General features: G+C 38.3%; 1 protein-coding gene across 2 annotated transcripts in view; it reads left to right on the top strand.

Annotated features, from left to right (window-relative positions):
• Nucleotides 1-19,701, top strand: part of PTPRN2 (protein tyrosine phosphatase receptor type N2) — a 683,390-nt gene that overhangs the window by 607,203 nt on the left and 56,486 nt on the right. For both annotated transcript variants that reach the window (XM_074831707.1, XM_074831706.1), the window contains one exon: nt 12,809-12,956. In XM_074831707.1, coding sequence (XP_074687808.1) covers nt 12,809-12,956 — 148 coding nt within the window. The remainder of the gene's footprint in view (nt 1-12,808; nt 12,957-19,701) is intronic.

The raw sequence follows: 19,701 nt of genomic DNA, 5'->3' as shown, positions 1-19,701 counted from the left end.
AAAAACTACTTGGCATTTTAAATTTTAAAACTTTTCCTTGCAGTATTTGCAATTTTCATCTCTTACAGGAGTGAACAAATGAAGCTGACGAGGCTGTTTTCACTCCTTGGGATGAGGAAATTGTGAATATATAGTGACATAAATGGTGAAAAGCAAAGCAGTGATAATTTACAAAATTTAATTTGCAGTGGTCTCAGCCACATAAGTACTGGAGAAGATGTACGTTAAAGAACACTATTAATTTGCTTGTGTCCCATTACAGAAAAAAGCTAATGTAAGAGATGTCGCATGACTTTGTCAGTGACAAATCTTGCCAGCAGAGCAGATAGAGATCATTTAAATGCTTTAAGACATTGTTTGCGTGATGGACTTTGTGTAAAGATACCATCAACACAACAAACCCCCATGTACCTGCTCTATCATGAGATTATTCCAAGCTTTACCTCTGTGTGGACCACGTTGGCACTTCATTGGGTTCACTCAGAAAATTACAGGTTACTGAACTAATCTTATATCTCTAGTCCTACAAATGTTCCTTTGCAGCAGTCTTGCAGACAGAGTGGTATTGTAGCAGAAAGTGCCATAGACTGTATGTTCACTCATCAGACAGAATCAAAGGGTTTTTAGCTTAAACATAGCTAAACATAGTTGTTAAATAGCATGCACTAACAATACCTGAAGAAGCACTTATATTATAAAATCGAGTTTTGTACGTATTATAATCGTGTGTTAGGTGAAAGACATCAAGGGTTCTTCTTAATCTGTAAGAGTCATAACAATCCATGTAGACCACAACAGTTAGAGACGGTCACTATGCCAGTGTTGGTAGACTGGTGTAGTTAAGAGGCAGAATTTGTCAAGGATGAAGCTAATGCAGAATCCAAAAGCAAAGCTGTTCTAAATGCGAGAGTATTTCTCATGCAGGTATTTATCTACTGCTTTCATAGGAAGGCACCCAGAAGAGTTGGTTTGATTAACCACAGCAACCACACAGAAACAGTAACATAAAATCCCCAGGGCAGCGCTGACTCACAGTGAGAGGGATGTCCAGCTACTGCTCAGGTGGGCACCTGTGATACCCGCCTGAAGAAAGTGCTTGCCTCTTTCCTCATTGCCTCCTTTCACCTATTGGTGTCTTTGCATTAGACCAGTTTGACTGAAAACATTACAGTAGTGTCTAATTACTGTTCACGTAGTGAATATACTAATAGTGCTTAATATGTTATTTCTTCTGGAATTCCAGAAATTACTTTTGTGTCATTTAAAGTTCTGCTGGAGTCAGGAAAACTCTGCAGTATTTGAGGGTATGCACCAGCCTTTGACTTACCATATGTGTATTTTCACAACTGAATTTAGAGAAACTTTGTCCTTCAGTTAGGATTCTGGGTCCTGATATAAGAAATTTTGATTAAAGTCACTGGGAGACTTTCAACTCACTTCAGTAACCAAAATAATAATAAGCCAACTCTTACATAGCACTTTTGATCAGTAGGTTCAAAGCTCTTTTTAAAGGTCAATATCATTATCCTGTCTTTTTAGTCCAGGAAGCTCAGGCACAGACAAGGAACTGTCTTGACCAAGACTAACCTTAACGTCAGAAGCAGAGCCAGGAGTAGACCTCCATTCTCTGGTGTCCCAGTGCTCTGCTCTCACAGCTAATCATACTGGCTTTAATACAAAGAGGATCGTATCAAAGGGTAATATTTTTGCCCCTTTTTGTCCCTCATTAGTCTTCTTTAAGACAAGAAAGTATAAAGGAGTTCTGTACCTGGGTTTGTCAGATTTGATTCTGTGAGTTTAGTTTTGGCCTCATTTTCTAAGAGCAAACTATTCCATATTTGGAGAGCTGGCTGAAAGATGTTAAATACACATTAGAAAAGCTTGTGAAAACCAAATTGAGGATGTGCAGTCTATAGTCAGTTACCTCTGTGATGGAAAAAGATGACATCTACTTATTTTTTGAGTCTCTTCTGAATTGGTAACAGTTTTCTTTGAGACTATTTTCCCAGTCTGCTAGATCCTTAGCTATCACACACATGCACTTGCACACATGCATGAAATTTTAGGTTCTTTATTTTGCTTTTTCCTTCTGTTTAGCAGTAAGCTGTACTTGTACTGTCTACTCAAAACTACTACTGTCACTCTCTCAATGTTTTCTCCTTGGTTCAGTATGTGAGGGGAAGTGTTCCAAGGAAAAGAAACAGCACACAAGGAAATGTTGACAGTTAACAGTTATGACCAAAATTTGCTTCTTCCCATAGCATTTTCTTCATTTGCTGTGTTCTGGTTTTTGTTTTTCTGATTTTCTTTCTTTGCAGTACAGTGTTTTCTTTCATATTTTCCTTTCTTTGTTGATCTCTACAGTCTTTTCTTGGTTTCTTTTTCTGTCCTCTTTCACACTGACTTTCCCTTGTTCTTATTTTGCCCTCTATCACTTCAAATATTCTCATCTGTGGATTAGGCCAGTGTTCCTCAAACTTCTTTAAAGTGTTATCCCTTACTGGCTTCCATGGAAACCCAAGAGTCCCAGGAGTAGGTAGGATGTCTTCAGCTTACAAACTTCTAAAGCTTTTCTACCATCACTTCACAATCCCTTTGGAATGCTTTCGTGAGGAAAATATTTGAGAATTTGAGAATCACTGAGCTAGGCCAACCTTAGCTGAAAAACCCATGGAGCATAGATAAAAGGTTGCCTAAAAAAATGGGACACTTCCTCTAGATTTGGGAGCTCGGTAGATGCCAGCTGCATCTTTATTACGGCCAGCATTGCTCAGTCTCCTGCTGCATGTTGGTTCAATGTGGCATGCAAGAGATAGGGCAGAAGTCAGGCATATCTTCTCCCACAGTTGTCTCCATTAAGTCCTAAAAGTGCTTCTGTGGAAAAAGTTTCTTCACTGCTTACTGGTTTGGGGGGGGGGGGGAAGGTATAAAAATTAATAGAGTTTGTCCAAAAACACACACAGAGGTTTGTGAAAAATGGAGAATATGCAATACAGAATCCAAGAAGTCTTGCAATCCATGTTATACCCACAGCCTACTGGCAGAATATGCATAAGCACAAGAGAACATATGGTCACCTGTGAGAAAAAGCAGCGAAAGAACAGACTGGATAATCAGCCTTTTCCTTAGAAAACTCCCGTAACAGAGACAGGAAACAGGGGTTTTCCTTTATGAGTCGTAATTTGCTCCTGGAGAAGCACCTTTTCACTTTTATTCACATTTTTAAGAAGAGTAGTAAGAGTATTACTGCTTATCCTTTTGCTCTAGCAGGGATGTTATGTCTGTAGAAATAATATTTTCCTTTCTACCCTCAAGATGGCCACTGTCTAGCAGAGGCATAATTTGCCAGACTATCTATAAATCACATCATGTGCTGTATCACTTTGATGTACTTGGTCATGGTTGCCTGGGTTTTCCTAGTCTCATTATCTCTGAAGAACTTGACCACGCTTGAAGAGAAGATTATTTTTAAACATGACGTTTTTCAGAATTCTATATTTGTCTCTTGGTAATTTTTATATATAGTAAATGAAGATGACTGTACAAGTGCTCTGAAAAGAAACACAGACTTTAATTCATTAAAATCTAAATTTGCAAATATAGTACCCAACCGGGAACCCAAATTTAAATGCTTAATTGAGTTAGTGGGGCTTGGAGAGGAAGAAGTCAGAGAATTTGGTTTTGTGTTTTCAGCTAGGTAATTAGTATGTCGTAATATATTTTTAAAATTTTTGTTTCAGACATACAACATCATTAGCAGGCATATAAATGAATCACAAATATGTCTTGGATTGTGGTACGATGTTCAGACCACTAGTTAAAAAACAAAGTGAGACGGGATCATCTGAAAAACAGGTTCAATATGTAAGAAGAAAATAGCAGTTTCCTGTGAGAATGGCATTGGGTGTCAATATTTATCACAAAGACTCAAAGGACTTGATCTGTATACTTTTTTGCAGTTTTTTTGCTTCTTTTTATACAGCTATGTAGCTTGCACTTTTACTTTTTAACAAAGCTACCAGAAGCACTTCCCAAAATGTCTCAGTTGACGAATTCAACTGACACGATGCTTGGCATCAGTTCCTATACTGCAGAGTTGCCTTTAATGGGGAGGTTTGGGGGGTTTTGTTTTGGATTTATTTTTGTTTTAAAGAAATGTCACAACATATCCCGTGCTGTGAAATAGCAGTATTTGGCTAGGAGATTTAGCCTTCCATTTTTTGAAATAACATTCTTCCTTTATTTAAAGGCTATTTATTATTTAAGATTTTTATTGTGAAATCTACCATAAGAAGTACAGAAAGCCTGGAAACTGATTTTGGCTAATTTATCTTTTAATCTTTATTATTTAGTTTGGCATGCCGTTGTATAAACAGAATCTAACATGTGCATCAGTTAAATTCCTCTAGTCATCAACCACTTAAACCCTGTACTTCTAAACAAAACCCCCAAACAAAAACCTGTTCAGAACATTGGGTATGCTCGAATTACGAAAATGTTGTCAGATATGGATTCATGAAGGTTGTACAGCCTTTAACCCTCTCTATAAACATCATCATGGGAAAAGCTTAAAACAGCGGTCAAGAAGAGTTCTGAATTCCCCTGCAAAATAAGTGTTTTAGGAGCATATTCTGTGACCCTGGGAAATTCACTGCGATGTTTCTGCCCTTTCATTTCCCATCTGTGAAACGGCAATGATACTTGCCTCCCCTGCAGAAGTAATGTGAGTACTTTCAGACAGTTGGACAGAAGGAGCTATAGAAATGCAGAGATTGTAAGGGAGCAAATTATATTCCTTTTATGGTAATCATCTTCTCCTTTTTGTTGAGGTTTATTTAAAGCAAAGTAATTGCAGGGGTGAAACTTCATAGGCATAATTTAGATTTCAAGAAAGGGGGTAAGGAGGAGGAGATGGGGGTGGCTGTATTTTAAGACCTAGAAGACACTATTAAGTAGCTGATAATCCTTGAGAAGGGATTCTTTGTAGAGTGAATTTCTTTATCTTCTGCTATATTTAGAGAGCCAGGTAGAGTAAATATTTCATAATTAAGCATTCTAATTTTTTTTAATGCTTAATTTCTTAGCTGTATTTCCTTTCAAAAGTATACCTGCCTCCATCATTTCGATTCAAGCAATGTTTAGCATCATGTGTATGTTCCAAGATTTCCTCCAGAGCTGAAAGCCTGCGTTGGTCCATACCAGTTTGTATCCAGCCATTTCATTGGGATTTCATTGAGCACCTTTGGCAGCTGGGAGCAGTAAGAAAAGGGATTAGCAAGTGTTTGTCTGACACACACTGATCCCAGCACCTGCTGATTGGATTGAAGTAATCCTTTTACCAGTTACAAAACTCTATTATCAGAGCATTAAAAGAGGGGGAGGCAGTGATATACGCTACATCAAGGGTATATTAATTTAGGTAAACAGAACATAGGTTGCTATTTAATGATCCCGTGAATTGCACGATAGTCTAGTCTGGGAGGTAATGCCATACACTGCTCATACAAAGATGATACTTCTCTAGAAACCCAAGGACAATGATTTAAAATTATTTTAGAGAGCATACTTAAAGCACAACTGCTTTCTGTGTACATGCGTAGTTGTTTACAATAATCTTTACATCAAAAAACATAAAACTGAAACTATGGAATGTCACTTTTTATTGTTGGCTGACATCACTGTGGAAGTTAATTTATTTCCAAATAATACAACCTATTTGAAATAATCTAGGGATATTATTCTCAACCAGGCTGAATAGTTGCTTTGTCAGAGAATTGCCTCGCTCTTTTTTTAGTTTTCCTTCATCACCTACCATATTATGTATTATATTAGTAGTGGTTTATGCCAAATTACTAGTAAAGCTTCACAGTAGTTTTCAATACTTAATTGAAAAGGCTTCAAAACTACTCTTTTCAGTGGTGTAATCAGGTACTGAAAAATACAAGAAAAATTAGATCAAAACACATTATGGTAGTAATATGGCTGCAAACACTAAGGAAAAATAATTTCTTAGTGTATTTTATAAAGACAAAATACAAATTCCCAGGTTTTTAGTTCCTAGATTTTTTTCATTTGTGGTTACCCTAGACAGATGCTGATAAGATCAGGAGATCCAGGATGGCACAGGGCAAGTTAGGAAAGAGAAAGGAGCCTTAAGCTTGAAAAGACTGACTAATCAGATGGTGAAATCCTGGCCTCAGTAAAGTCAGGAGTGTTGCTGTTGACAGTACTGGTTACAGAACGCTCCCCAGGATTAAAAGTATGTGAGACTTTATAGCCAGATGTTAATTTACTGAGATTTCTTCCAGCTACAAGTTCTGTGAGATACTGACAATGAGTTGCCACAACAGAATTTTTATTTTTATATGTATATATAAAAACTCAATGTAACTAGCCCAATAAAGTCACATTTCTCTACAGTTAATGTTGTAAACTTTATTTGCCATGTTAGGACTAAAGCTATGGAGTGACATGTCAGAGATGGAGCTGGTCTTGGTAACAGCTATAGTCTCTGCATTATTGCGGGTTGGTTGGATCAGAGCATCAGAAACTTCTTTAACAGATCTATAACTATTGGAGAAAACTGATTTTCTTAACATGTTAGTTGATTGAAAGACTTAAATTGGTTGAGATAGTGCATCCTCTCTTTATTTAAGGTCTGCTTTATTAAGGAAGAAAGGTAGAAAGCGTATGGGCATAGTTTGGCTTTGCTTCCGTGTTTTCTCCTACATGGGGCACCACTGAGAGCATTCTTCATGGACACACATGTGATGAGCTTCCAGCTTTTGGTCTGCGAGAACACCACAGCAGCTCAGAGAGAAAGACCAACCTTCTGTAAAGAAGGAAGAGCCCAAAGTAACTTCAGTATTGCTATGAAGTGGTGTTAGAAAGTGTGAGAAATGCTTAGAAAATGTGAAGAAACATTCTGGTGCTCTGCGTGGTCTGAACATGGCTCAGGATTCTAATAGTGACACTTATCTCGGGGAGCTTTGAGCAGATCTGGACAAGTGTGGGTGCACCAAAATAGAAAAATAAAGTAATCATAATTTTATAGAAGAGGAATGGGGAGAAGGGAAGAGGAGAAGAGAAATGAACCTTTCTATTGCTATTCCCTGAGTCCAGACTCCAGCCCTAGCAAATAATGGAGCACATATTAAAAAAGAAATTGCTGATTATCTAGCGAGAGATTTTTCAAGGACATAAAAAGGAGATAAGTGTGAGGTTCTCATTTAAGAGGATGGGGAAGGCTGGAGTCTTTCCTTTGTGCGTTTGTTAATCTCCTCCATCCTTTTCATTGGATAGCTGCACAATAAGTAAGAATGTGCATAATTTTAAAAAGAATAAATCTTGCCTGGACAAACTTGATTGCTTTTTATTTAACTAAAACTACAAAACCAGTAGATGAAGTGAAAACAACAGATGTAATATATTCAGATTTTAATAAAGCCTTGAAACTGTCTCATGAATAGTTAATTGAAAAATTAATGTCAATTTTTCAGAAGACAATTATGTGAATTGAAATGTGGCTAAAGGATGATATACAAAAAGTAATGATCAAAAGCTATGTACAGGAGTGTCTGGCAGAGTACAGAAATTGCTGTTAGATCCAGTTATATTTAACTTTTTAAATAATGATCTGGAAGTGGATGGAAGTGACAATGACTTTTACAAGTGGTATCACAGTGTAAAGTTCTGCACAAAAGTGATGACAAAGGAGTAATTCAAAAGTTTGAAAACTGTAGACCTGAAAACACATACCACAAATAAAGTTAAATTATTTTTGAAGAAAAGAGTCACAAGAATAGATGTCTATAGTTTGCATAGATCCATTAATCTGTGAAGACACTGAAATAAATACAACTGGAAATTATACAGAACAGCAGTATTCTGTGTAAGCAGACTCAGCTTGAAATAAATGAATTGGTGACAATGGGTAGCAAATTAAGTTTGCAATAGAAAAGCAATACTATTGGCATCCCTACAAAAAAGCCATCTCAAATGAGGACTACTATTTGTTACTGAAAAAAATTTGAGTATTTCCAGGAATACAATGTGTAGTTCAGAGCAGTTTGTATCCCAGGAAATAGTAATGAACTGTGTTTTAGAATTCTACTTTAGATAGAGGGCACCTAAATGTTAGAAAGTTTCTTAGTGAAGTATGAGAAACAAAACATTATTTGAAGGCCTGGAAACAGGTAATCAGATAGGCTTCTTCTATCTCTAACTTCCGTAGCACTGCACATAATATGAGTGGGAACAGAGAAATTTACTGTGAGGCCACTAATGATAAGGTATTAAGCCAGAAAAAGGAAAGAGAAAATCATGTGCTGTGTTGAAAGTAAATTGGATTTGTGCAGAAAAGTTCTCCTCTTACATATAGTCAATGCAATATGTATTGAAGAAGACAAGTTTAAGCAGAATAGCAAAAATGCAGGAGTGTCCTGTGCCAGAACAATGTAGCCTACAAGTTAGCAAGGAACACAGGCAAAAAAAAGCCTTTACTTAAGTCAGTTGGAGAGAATAACAAAACAAATTGTTTCAAGTGTAGTCATTTAGTTCACATTTTGCTATATAATAGTTAAGGCCAATTTTCTCCTCTCCAAATTCCTTCTGAGGAATCCAGTGAAGCACCACGGCACTGCCTGGCCCTCTGCATCTTGGGAAAAAGCAGCAGCAGTTTGAAAGCAGTGGCTCTCACACTGTTAGGTGAAAGGTGTGGATTTGAGTGGTCACCATTCACAAGGATTAAGATAACGTCCCATCCACTTCTTTGGCTGACATTTGAGATTTGATTAGACCTGTTGAGGTCTGTCAATTTAACAGTTGCCCGTCTTTTCATTAAAAGAGACATTCTCCGTCGTGAAAAGAGTGTCTGATCAAGTACTGTATTGGAAGTGTGTTGTCAAAAATAACGGGTTTTTCTGTAATAGCTGAACATCAGCTAATAAAATAGGTGGTTTTAAAACAAGTATCTTGACAGATGCAAACCATACCATCTGTGAAGAAGTTATTTGGAGATTGACCAAACAATTAGAATTTAATTGTTATATTTGTTAACCTTAATTTAGTCACAGAGCACGCACTGGGTGCCACTCCTTGAGTAAAGAAAGAAGTAAAGAAAAACAAAGTGGTTTGACACCATATTACAACATCAACCAAGCGCTCAGGAAGTTTTACCAAAGCCAAGACAGGCCATTGTGCTCTGTCTTTGTGCCTGTGTTCAGGCACGCTGAATCTGTCTTAATATTTGCCGCTGGCACTGGTTCTCTTCACCAGAGATTCATTGTCCCTGGGACAGTTTTTCATCCTCTGGCTGAAAGCTTGTTTTTTGTGTTACAACTGGCATGTCTCACACAATAATAATAGATTTTACAACACATCCCCTCTCTCTACCTAACATTGATGCATCCTCCTTATCCTCATAACATGTTTGGTAGCAAGAGTATCTCATCGATGTGTACAAGAGAAAGTGTGAACTGGGCTAGCAATTGTCCTTGCAGGTAAGGCCCTGTGAAGGAAAATTAAGACTTAATGAAATTTAGGGTACATCAGGAGTTCTGTCCAAGCAGACAGTGTTTGTTTAAATAATAGCATATACTTGGGATTACAGGACTTGTCTTGATATGGACATATTGGTGAGACCAGACCTCTACCATTTTGATCAGGCTTTGAGGAGCATTACAATAACAGTGGTGACAACCTCTATTTATTTTACCTGCTGTTCTGGGACAAGGAAAATCATGTGCGTGTTTGACATGTTGGTAATGAATTTCTTTTGTACCAGGCAAACACTGCAGAATGTCTCCTGAAAACATCCTAATTAAGGAGTGGATTTGAGTAGACATACAATCTCTAAAATATCAGAAGTTCCACTCAATTTAATGTACATCCAGCAGCTCCCAAGAGAGTGTTTCAAAACCACTAAGCTTCTGTTTAGCAAAATGGGGATGAGCGTAGGGGCTCTGAAGGCCTGTAAATGAAAGATTACTTAACTCTGAGGGAATTGTCTGACTCCTGAATGTTTTAAAGCAAGCTTCTTTCTCAGTAGCTTTTTTAAATGTGTGTAAAGCAGATGTTCGTATTGTGTAGAGCCTTCCATGGATCTGTTCAAATAGTCAAACACCTTTTTGAGATCTGTCAGGAAGTGCCCTGTGAATCTGATACATGCAATACACAAAAAGTGGTTTTCTGGTTAAAGTAAAGATTTCAGTGTGTTTTCATTTGAACATTTATTTCTCTTTACACTCAGGAAAAGGAAGGTAAAAGTAAAAAGATTATTCCTTTTTAAAGAGATGGGTTACTTAAAAATTCGTGTGCACTAAACCCAATCTGATTACCTTAACTGTGTCACATTTGATGATTTAAAAAGAAAATAAAATTCCTTTTTGAAATACAATCCTTGAAATCATCAAATAGCCAAGTTGGAGCCAACAGGAAGCTCCTTGCTACATACAGCCCTGCCTTAGGAATCAAATGTTTGTGGCCCTTTTCCTACAGGTTTGTGGATCTCATAGTATTTTGGAGAGATTCAGTGGTGGCAGATCTATATATCTGCATAAAATGTCCCTGAAATCTATGGGACATTGGTGATGGGCATGTCAAAATGAATCAGATTATAAAACTCTTGTTTAAAATAGGAAGATGCTACAGGCTGGTCCTTGACTGCCTGATCTCTGCCTGCTGTGTGCTAAACAGCTTCTTCTCTGAAGCCAGGAGCCTTGGCTCAGTGGTATTGTAAGATTTTGCTATTTTTTCCCTTTGCCTCATAAAAATTCTTGTATACCAACTAGTCTCTGCTCAGGAGGGATTTTTTTTTTTATTATGTTTTAGTATGCATATCCAGGCACAGATTTTCTAGGAGAAAAGAACAGGATCTTTAGCCTCCCTCCATTCTCCAGTAGCAACAGCCTCTTGGCAAGGACAAGCAAACTATCAGAGGATGGTTTCCTCCCATTAACTTTCCGGTTAAGACTAGTAACATGTTAGCTGACCCTCTCCCCTAACACACTATGGGGCTGTGCAACTCTTCCAGATCCCCATCCATCAGGTCATAGCTCTGTCCACTGCATTGCTTTTTCCTTCATTATAGAAAAGATCACACAGTAGGTGTTTTGATTGTATCTAGGCCACCACTATTTTTTACCTTCTTTAGAAACCTTTCTTCTAATGCAATATATTTCTATGTCCCTAAAGATATCCTTTCTGGAAGCGTCACTTCTTGAATTGCTTTTCAGTAACAGGTTTGATTTACAAATCTCGTGTAAAGACGCACACACCCGACAAACACTGCACAAAACAAAGCTGTGTGTCAGGGGCTCTTTTGTAACTGAAAAAACATTCAGGCTGCAAGAGAGAGCAGTATCCTGCTTCGCTGGTCGGGTGGGAAGCGTGGTGGAACGACAGCTTTAGCAGAGCTCCCATTTGGCGGAAGACAAGCTGCAAGCTTTTTGCACCTTCTGTTAAACCTGCTGAGAGGGCATGAGAGTCTTTCTTCTTTAAAGCATGTTTGGGAAGAACTATTCAACATAGCAGAGATTGTCTATGGAAAAGGTTTTCTAAGCAAACTGCTTTTTATACTTTCAGTGAATCCTTTCTAGGAGCTTTTTCTAGACAAGTGTTGCTACAGATTGGGCTGTTTTAATGAATACTCCATCAGGAACCGCTTTGACTGATGTTTGGGCCACAGGCACCCCCAGCTCTGCTTCCGACCCCCATCCAGACCCTGTCCCCTAAACAGTCTGTCCCTTTTTTAATCTGTTTAAGGATGTTAACTTCAACGTACCTTGTAAAGGTAGTATGGAGTTTAAGTTACAAGTACGAACTGTGTATAATGTCAGATTATTCTGTTGCTTACTGTGGGAGAAGATGACAGGGTCTGAAAGGTAATTTGGCTGTATAAGTAGGCTTACAGTACCAAGTGTTCACTTTATTAATTTTCATGTTAAAGGGAGGGGAAGATTTCTGGTGTTTACCACCGTTACTTCTTTCTGTTCCCTCACCTGCTTGGACGATTTTCGGGTACATGGGGTAGAAGGAATAGGGTTTTAGTTGACTTTTGGAAAACCTTTGGAACCGAATTCCTGATGCCCTGCTGTACTGAATCTCTAGCCTTGGGACATCTGCAGAACTTAAGACCTGCACCAATATACTCTGATGGGCCATGATTCCTGCCACGGCCAGTTAATTTTTCTTTGGCAATGCTTTTCCTAACATTGTTGACTTCACTGAATGCCAAGTACAATCTTTAACAACATGTATTAATTAACAGCACCTTCTCAGTTCAAGCCACTCTCTGTGCCAGTCCATGTGCAGGGTGAGTTCCTAATGCCCCAGTACTTGAGCCATGACACTTCAGCTTGGCAATTTTTTAATTCTCCTCAACAGCTGTATTGTTGTTGTGACTTGCATATGTGCTTGAACTTCAGTTTTAAAAGCCTTTGGTGTGATGTGAGCTGTTGTAGTAATTTTTATCAGTGGGCTTTTGTATCTTTTTCATTACCTGATGTTAGAGACATTTGGACTTATATTTTCTAGGTACTGAAGAAGAAACAGTTTTCTCCTGAAGCTCGGTAGCTCGGGGTTTCAGGCATTTCTTTGTTAGCACTGGTACATGTTAGCATTCTATTTTTTATAGCACAAATAAGCTTGAAGTTAACTCTCTTTTAAGTGTATGAATTAGCCATAAGACTGAGTGTGTTTTGTCCCCAAAGCTCAGGATTCCCATGCTTGCCATCCTGAGATACATCCTTTTCGCTTAGCTTTGAGCCTAGTTAAGTCAGTGCTTAATGTAGTATTCTTTTAATTCCAGTCCTACATGGAAGATCATCTGAAAAACAAGAATCGTCTGGAGAAAGAGTGGGAAGCTCTCTGTGCTTATCAGGCTGAACCCAATGCCACCACTGTTGCACAGCAGGAGGAAAATACCCAGAAGAATCGCTTACAGGCTGTGGTACCATGTATGTACACTTTAATTTGGATGATTCTTTTTTAAGTTCTTGATACTTTTCTCAATATCCTTTGCACAGTGGTTTGAAAGCTACGGATGACAGGCAAACAGAATCCAGAGTAGCTTATATGTGTACTATAAAACTGTAGCTGCAACTATGGGCTGGGTGCATGTCCTGTTGTCATATCAGACACTGTTTCTCTCCTTATAAGTTGCATATATGTTACAAAAATGCACAACTATGTCACATAACACTGCTACTGCAGCTGTGCTGTCTCATGAAATTCAATAGCCAGAGTGCTTTTCAATGCTGGAATATACTTTCTGTACAAGAGTGGCATCTGTAGCCATTCAACAGAAAGAAGTTTGGCTTGTGTTTAGACAAGTTGGTATCATGTCCATCCAACAGTAATACCAGCAGTCTATAATCAGAGCTAGATGATCTGTTCATCAGATACTCAGCTGTACTGAATGAGCCCCTTTAGGTTTCAGTGCATAAGCTTGCAAACTGGCTTCTCTCTCTGCTATGCTTAGAATAAAAAGAGAAAAAGAAAAAAAAAAATCACCCAGTGTTTATATTCCTAGAATCTGCTCTTTCCTGTAAGCAGCCACCTTTCTGAGCTTGAAATAAAAGCAACATATTTTTCCTATGCAAATATATGTATCTCATAGATTACATTGGTACTCTATGGCCACACATTTTATTAAGCAACCAATGAAACAAAACTGAAACTGAGAATATATGCACAGTCCACAGCAACAAAAATGCTCTCAATCAGTGTGCCCACAATCCAGCTGGGTAGTTTGGCAAACATATATAGCTATTTTAATTTTTAAAGTGCCCTGAAAACATTAATTTTCCCTATGAGAGTCTCAAGTAAGTACTATTCCTCCTTTGGAAACGGGGAAATGACAGGTAACACGTTAAGTAAATGTCAGAGCCAGATTTAGAGTGAAAATTCTTTGAAAGTACATGATAATTTAACTGAGCCTATGAGTCCTTGCATATTTCCTTCAGCAAGGTTTGGCTCGCTTGTTTATGTAGTGGCTCTTTTTGCAATACTTTGCTGCTTAGAAGAGGAGTACAGTAGTTTGGCAGTATGAATTCTCCTGTGTAAATGTGGTGCTGGTCTTCTGGGGCAACAGCAACAATTTGCTGACTTCCATATGTTTTGGGATCAGGTCTGTTGAAAAGTTCTAAAGAAGTCATCATGAAAGTATGTGCAAGACTTCTGTGCTCTTTTACATCCTGAAAAAATAGCATTCAGCCAACACGATAGGAAGTGAAAATTGCTCCATGATAATGTGTATTGATCCAAGTTAATCTTCCTGCTTGAAGTGTTCTTTTTGGTATGGACAGTCAGACCATGTTAAGCTATCCCAAGTCCCTGCTCATAAATTAAGACAGATTGTTTCTGGTTACTGCCTTGAAGACAGCATGGGAGCTACAGGTGTTGCCAGAAATTGATGCTGGTTATTCACAGAATCACAGAATCATCTAGGTTGGAAAGGACCTTGAAGATCATCTAGTCCAACCATTAACCTAACACTGACAGTTCTCAACTACACCATATCCCTCAGCACTATGTCGACCCGACTCTTAAACACCTCCAGGGATGGGGACTCCACCACCTCCCTGGGCAGCCCATTCCAACGCCTAACAACCCGTTCTGTAAAAAAATACTTCCTAATATCCAGTCTAAACCTTCCCTGGCGCAACTTGAGGCCATTACCTCTTGTCTTATCGCTTATTACTTGGTTAAAGAGACTCATCCCCAGCTCTCTGCAACCTCCTTTCAGGTAGCTGTAGAGGGCGATGAGGTCTCCCCTCAGCCTCCTCTTCTCCAGACTAAACACCCTCAGTTCCCTCAGCCACTCCTCATACGACATGTGCTCCAGACTCTTCACCAGCTTCGTTGCCCTTCTCTGGACACGCTCGAGTAATTCAATGTCCTTTTTGTAGTGAGGGGCCCAAAACTGAAACAGTATTCGAGGTGCGGCCTTACCAGTACCGTAGGAAAGGCATCTGCATGATACAACAAGCAGTAAGATATGGACCCTCAGACTAGACCATTCAAGCTCTGAATCCGTAAGTAACATAGCTGCAGCAGTGCTAAAGAGTAGAGATTTCTAGCTTGGGTGTCATGCCACACTAGAGAGCTGAACTATTTTTAGAGCTAAGATAGTCTGTCTCTTTTCATCATATTGTACCATGTGGATGAATCAGCCAACACTGATCAGCCTTCAGTTGACAAGTCTGTGCCATTGCTTTTTCCATGGCATATTGTTATGCCTGTTCTTCCCTTTGCTGAGTCTAGACTGAATCAGTACTACCTGGGAAAGTATTTGGACACGGACAGGGTGGCTGCAATTTAGCTGAAGCTTTAATTAGAAGTATTTTAGCACATTTAAAATCCCTTAGTACTTTTACAAGAGTAAAATGATATTTTTTGGCTTTGTTACAACGTGGAAACTTTTGTTACAGCTATTAGCAGAGTGGGAACTTTCCTTTTTGACTGAATTGAACAAAATTACCTGCCCTCACTTTCTGAAGTTACTGTGCACTAGTAAACAGCTGTCCTGTTATATCCTTAAAACTACTTTGATGATGGATGGAAAGTGTGGCATAGAGTTTAAGCAATGTTAAATTTTGATATGGTGATGGTTATTGTAGACTCTAAGATTAGGCTGAGATGAGAAAGAGCCCAGTTTGCCCACCTTTTTTTGACTATGTTTGACATTAAAACTATAGCAGAAGTCACAGATTTGCTTCATAATAAATTAAGATGCAAAGCTGATATGCTTTTGATATGCTACAAAGTTGTTATGTTACATTCAAAGTATTCTCATGGAGTAATGCCTTGTTAGCATTTCCTTACCCTTTTCATATTCATAATCACCTTGGCAAGGTAGAACAAGATTACCAATTCATGTAAAAGATTTCATTTTAGTAAGGCTTCAAGGAAACTTTAATATCATGTTGTATTTACTTTGCATTTTCCTTTCTTAACCAGTCTTAAAATGATATGATATTGTTTACTGATTACATAACTGATGTAATTTCTAGATTAACATTATATTTAATCTCACAATTTTATCAAAGCTTACTTTTACACCTTTCTGCTCTATTTACAAACAGCTTTCAAAGTACTTGGTAGCAGAACACCTTGACATTGTATTTAATTAATTACTGGTTAAAAAAATTCTAACAATTGAACTTGCACCTTCTAGATTAACAAAACTGCATCCTTTTAGCCAACCAACAAGCAGACTGCTATAATTTAGGGAAATGGGATACTTTTTTTTCTGTATGAACACATGGGCAGCTCAATTTGTTGATGTCCAAAAAAAAAAGCTTTCCAGACTTTATTTTCTCTTCTTACATCTTTGCAAAATAAATCCATCTCAACAGGGTCAATACTGTATGTTGTTATTTATGTATACCATAGATACATATAGGTATTTAAACATTTGGCAAACAAGTTTTTGCAGTGAACATCTGTCAAAAGCTGTCTACTGCAGTTGTGTTGATGGGTTATGGTATATATTAGAGCAACCTGGTTACCTCTGTGCTTTGGTTTTTCTCCAAAGGAAAGCAAAGCATTTGGGGGCAGAGTGTGCACCCAGCTCTGAGGCTTGTGTGCAGTCAAAGCACAGCCAGGGGATGTGCACTAAGGACAGGAACACCTGAGCAGAGGGTACTTGCTCTGGGCATGTTCATTATCCTTGTCAGTAATGCATGCACAAATAGTACTCTGGAATAAATGAACTTGATTTCAGTTCAGACCCAAGAAGAGTTCTGTTTTGTGCAAATAACCTATGGGCAAAATAGTGACAATCAATAAATTATGATTCTTCACAGTCTTCAGACTGCTCCTCTTTTGCTCCTCAGTAGTTCTTCACTTTCTTACTTCAGTGTAGTTCTGTATAGTGGTTTGTATGGAAAAAAAAAAATCAGTCTAAATCTAGAAGGTAGAGAATGATGATCCGGGCAGAATGTGCAAGGTTGAATGTTGTGAGATTCACTCTGCAATGTGATGCCTAGATTCAGACAACCCAAAGTCACCCATATGCCTTGTTTCCAGCCTTTCCTTGTTGGTTCTGTTCCTTCAGAAGTATCTGACTAAAAGGAAACAGAAGACAGAGGGAATTAGGTAACATGTGAGTCTTACAAGCTTTCAATCCCCACCTGTAAAACAACAAAGGTAATAGATCATTAAATCACCAGGCCACTGTGAGATAAGTAGAAGACTGTGAGATGGCATGCTACTGTACTATTGGTCACTCCTGCTAGATATGATGTTTTGCGCTCAACTGAATCCAGTGCCATTTGAGATGCCTAAAGTATTCAGGGTACCCACGCAGAGCTAGTAGATATAAGACAGGCTCTATGGGAGACCTGTGCCCTCCTAGATGCTAGCCTGAGTGTCCTTAGGGCACCTCAGATATCACTAGAAACCTACACTGAGGCATTGAGTCAAGTTCTCTGGGCATGATTCTGTGAAATTGTAGATTAAGATGCCTAAATTTAAGTGTCTCCATGTAGCTACCTCCATATGAGACAGGTGTCAGAGCACCCGTTAACAACCAGTGAAGAGCTAGTCAGTGGCTTCAAGAGAGCTGTGCAATAGCCGGAAGTTGGTATTTTGTTTACAGTGGAATTAGTAGCTCTAGAATGCCCTCATATACCCTGTGTGAGCTTCAGATGCTGGTCCAGTAGGGTCCAAGTCTTTAGGTCTTATATCATATGTGTTATCCTTGTACTATGTCTCATCTACTCTACAGTTTCTCAAACAGTATGACATGTTCATATTTAGCCAGCTAAATCAAGCTTCATTAACCATAACCTAGTCCACATGAAAATATCTATATGTAGACATCAAAACTTCAGTTTTTCAGTCTATAAATTGAGTTTTTATAAACTGCAAACTCATGTGTGTTTGCTTTATATTCTGTCCTTTATCCTTTTTACTTTATAATTTATACTTTATATTTTATATGTATATAAAATACAACATTGTGCTATATTTCTCTTCAGCTATAGGTTAATACCAGCCTTGTTTAGGAAGCCTTTCTCTGCCACACATATCCATCTATATGTTTTGCTTTTCTTTCAGCTGTGGCTTGGCTGGAGCAGTAGCAAATGCAAAGTAGTTCATCATTCAGCAGTAGCTATTGTAGATGTTTGAAATGATGACTAGCTGTAGCTTGGTCAGATTGCAGTAGCTAGTAACAGCATTTGTCTTCTCTCTCACTTCCTTCCTTATTACTGTCCCTATCCTCCTCTATTTTTCATCTTTCTTTCTTGCTTTTTAGATTGATCTTATATATCTTCCTTTTTTGTCATCCCCTTCCTTCCTTTTATTTCCTGCTTCTCCTGCTTTTCTTTCCTTGCTTCTAGCATAATCAATATGCAGTTTACAAAAAAAAAATCTTGTACATTCGGCATTTTCCCCATAGTTGCTTATTGTTACCATAACAAACTGGAGTCCATGGCATTCTTTCTTTTTTTCTTTTTCTGCCTGTTTCTGAAGAGCTATTATGCTAGTTCCTAGAAGCTTTGAGGTGATAACAGGCATAGACAAGCACAATCTGTTCACTGTCAATATGAACGCTTGATGCTGTAACTGAAGCACACATGGGTGCAAACTCTTGATATATGCAGAAAACACATGTACAACCTTTTTTGCACACTTTTTTTTTCTGAGTGCAAATACAAAGTCTCACCACCTTTTCACTACCAGAGCCTTAACATGTCTCACCCTCCAAGACAGCAGGATAATGATATGGCACACTAAATCAGAAGGTCTGGATAAAACATTGTGTGTTACAACAAAGATCCCGAAGTTCCTGATCTGACACTTGACTTGTATTGGACAGTCACAGTGACATCTGTTTGCTAAATACTGATGAATCACTGTCTGCTTTCTCTCCCTCATCCATTTGAAAACATTTCACACATTTTCTTTGGTGATTAGTTCAAACACTTTTGCTATCCAATGAATGGGGCTTATCCTGAGTGCTTACTTAGCTTCAGATATGTGAGAGACCACATTTGGTGCATGTAACCTGCATATCTCCTGCATAGCCAAAAGGTTTCAGAGCTGCAGTTCTTCAAGCTCTGTGACAATGCTCAATGTAAAGCTTCTATAAAAACGCTTGGGTAGCCCCAAAATCTCAGAAGTCACAAGTTCATTTTTATGTTTCAGATTTTTGTGCAGTGGTGTCAAAGTACAGTGCACGTGAATAATGTGCATGAACGTGTTCCCTTTCTCATCTTCTTCATCCTCCTATGGTGTTGAAAGCTTACCAGAGGAAATTATTTTATGTGAATAGTAAAGGATTGCTCTTCATTTGACAAGACTTGTTCACCTCTGATCTTATTCCAGGAGAAGGTTGCTCATATTGGTGGGCTTAAATACTGCTGATGAGATGAGTGACTATAAACAACATTCATATAAGCACACCTTTGTCTTGCTCAGACATTGAACTGCCATGACATTGTTGGTGAATAAACCTAAGCAGAGCCCAAACCCTCTGTCTCTACTTTCCTGTGTGGTACTTACAATCTTTGATAGCTCATTTATTGTTCCTCATTATTAAAATAATGTTTGGTACTTAGTAGTTTAAAAAGTCACCTTGTAATTCTGCTGTTAAGAATGGTGTCACGGGCCAGTAGAAAAGGTACAAAGGGGAACAGGGTGTATTCCTGTACTCCTATTTTGTCTATTTGAATAATTGGTGGAAAGGTCCTC

This window comes from Strix aluco, chromosome 1 (genome assembly GCF_031877795.1).
Source record: "Strix aluco isolate bStrAlu1 chromosome 1, bStrAlu1.hap1, whole genome shotgun sequence".
Lineage (NCBI taxonomy): Eukaryota > Metazoa > Chordata > Aves > Strigiformes > Strigidae > Strix > Strix aluco.
Note: the sequence above shows the minus strand (reverse complement) of the source record. Positions and strands in the feature narration are given on the sequence as shown.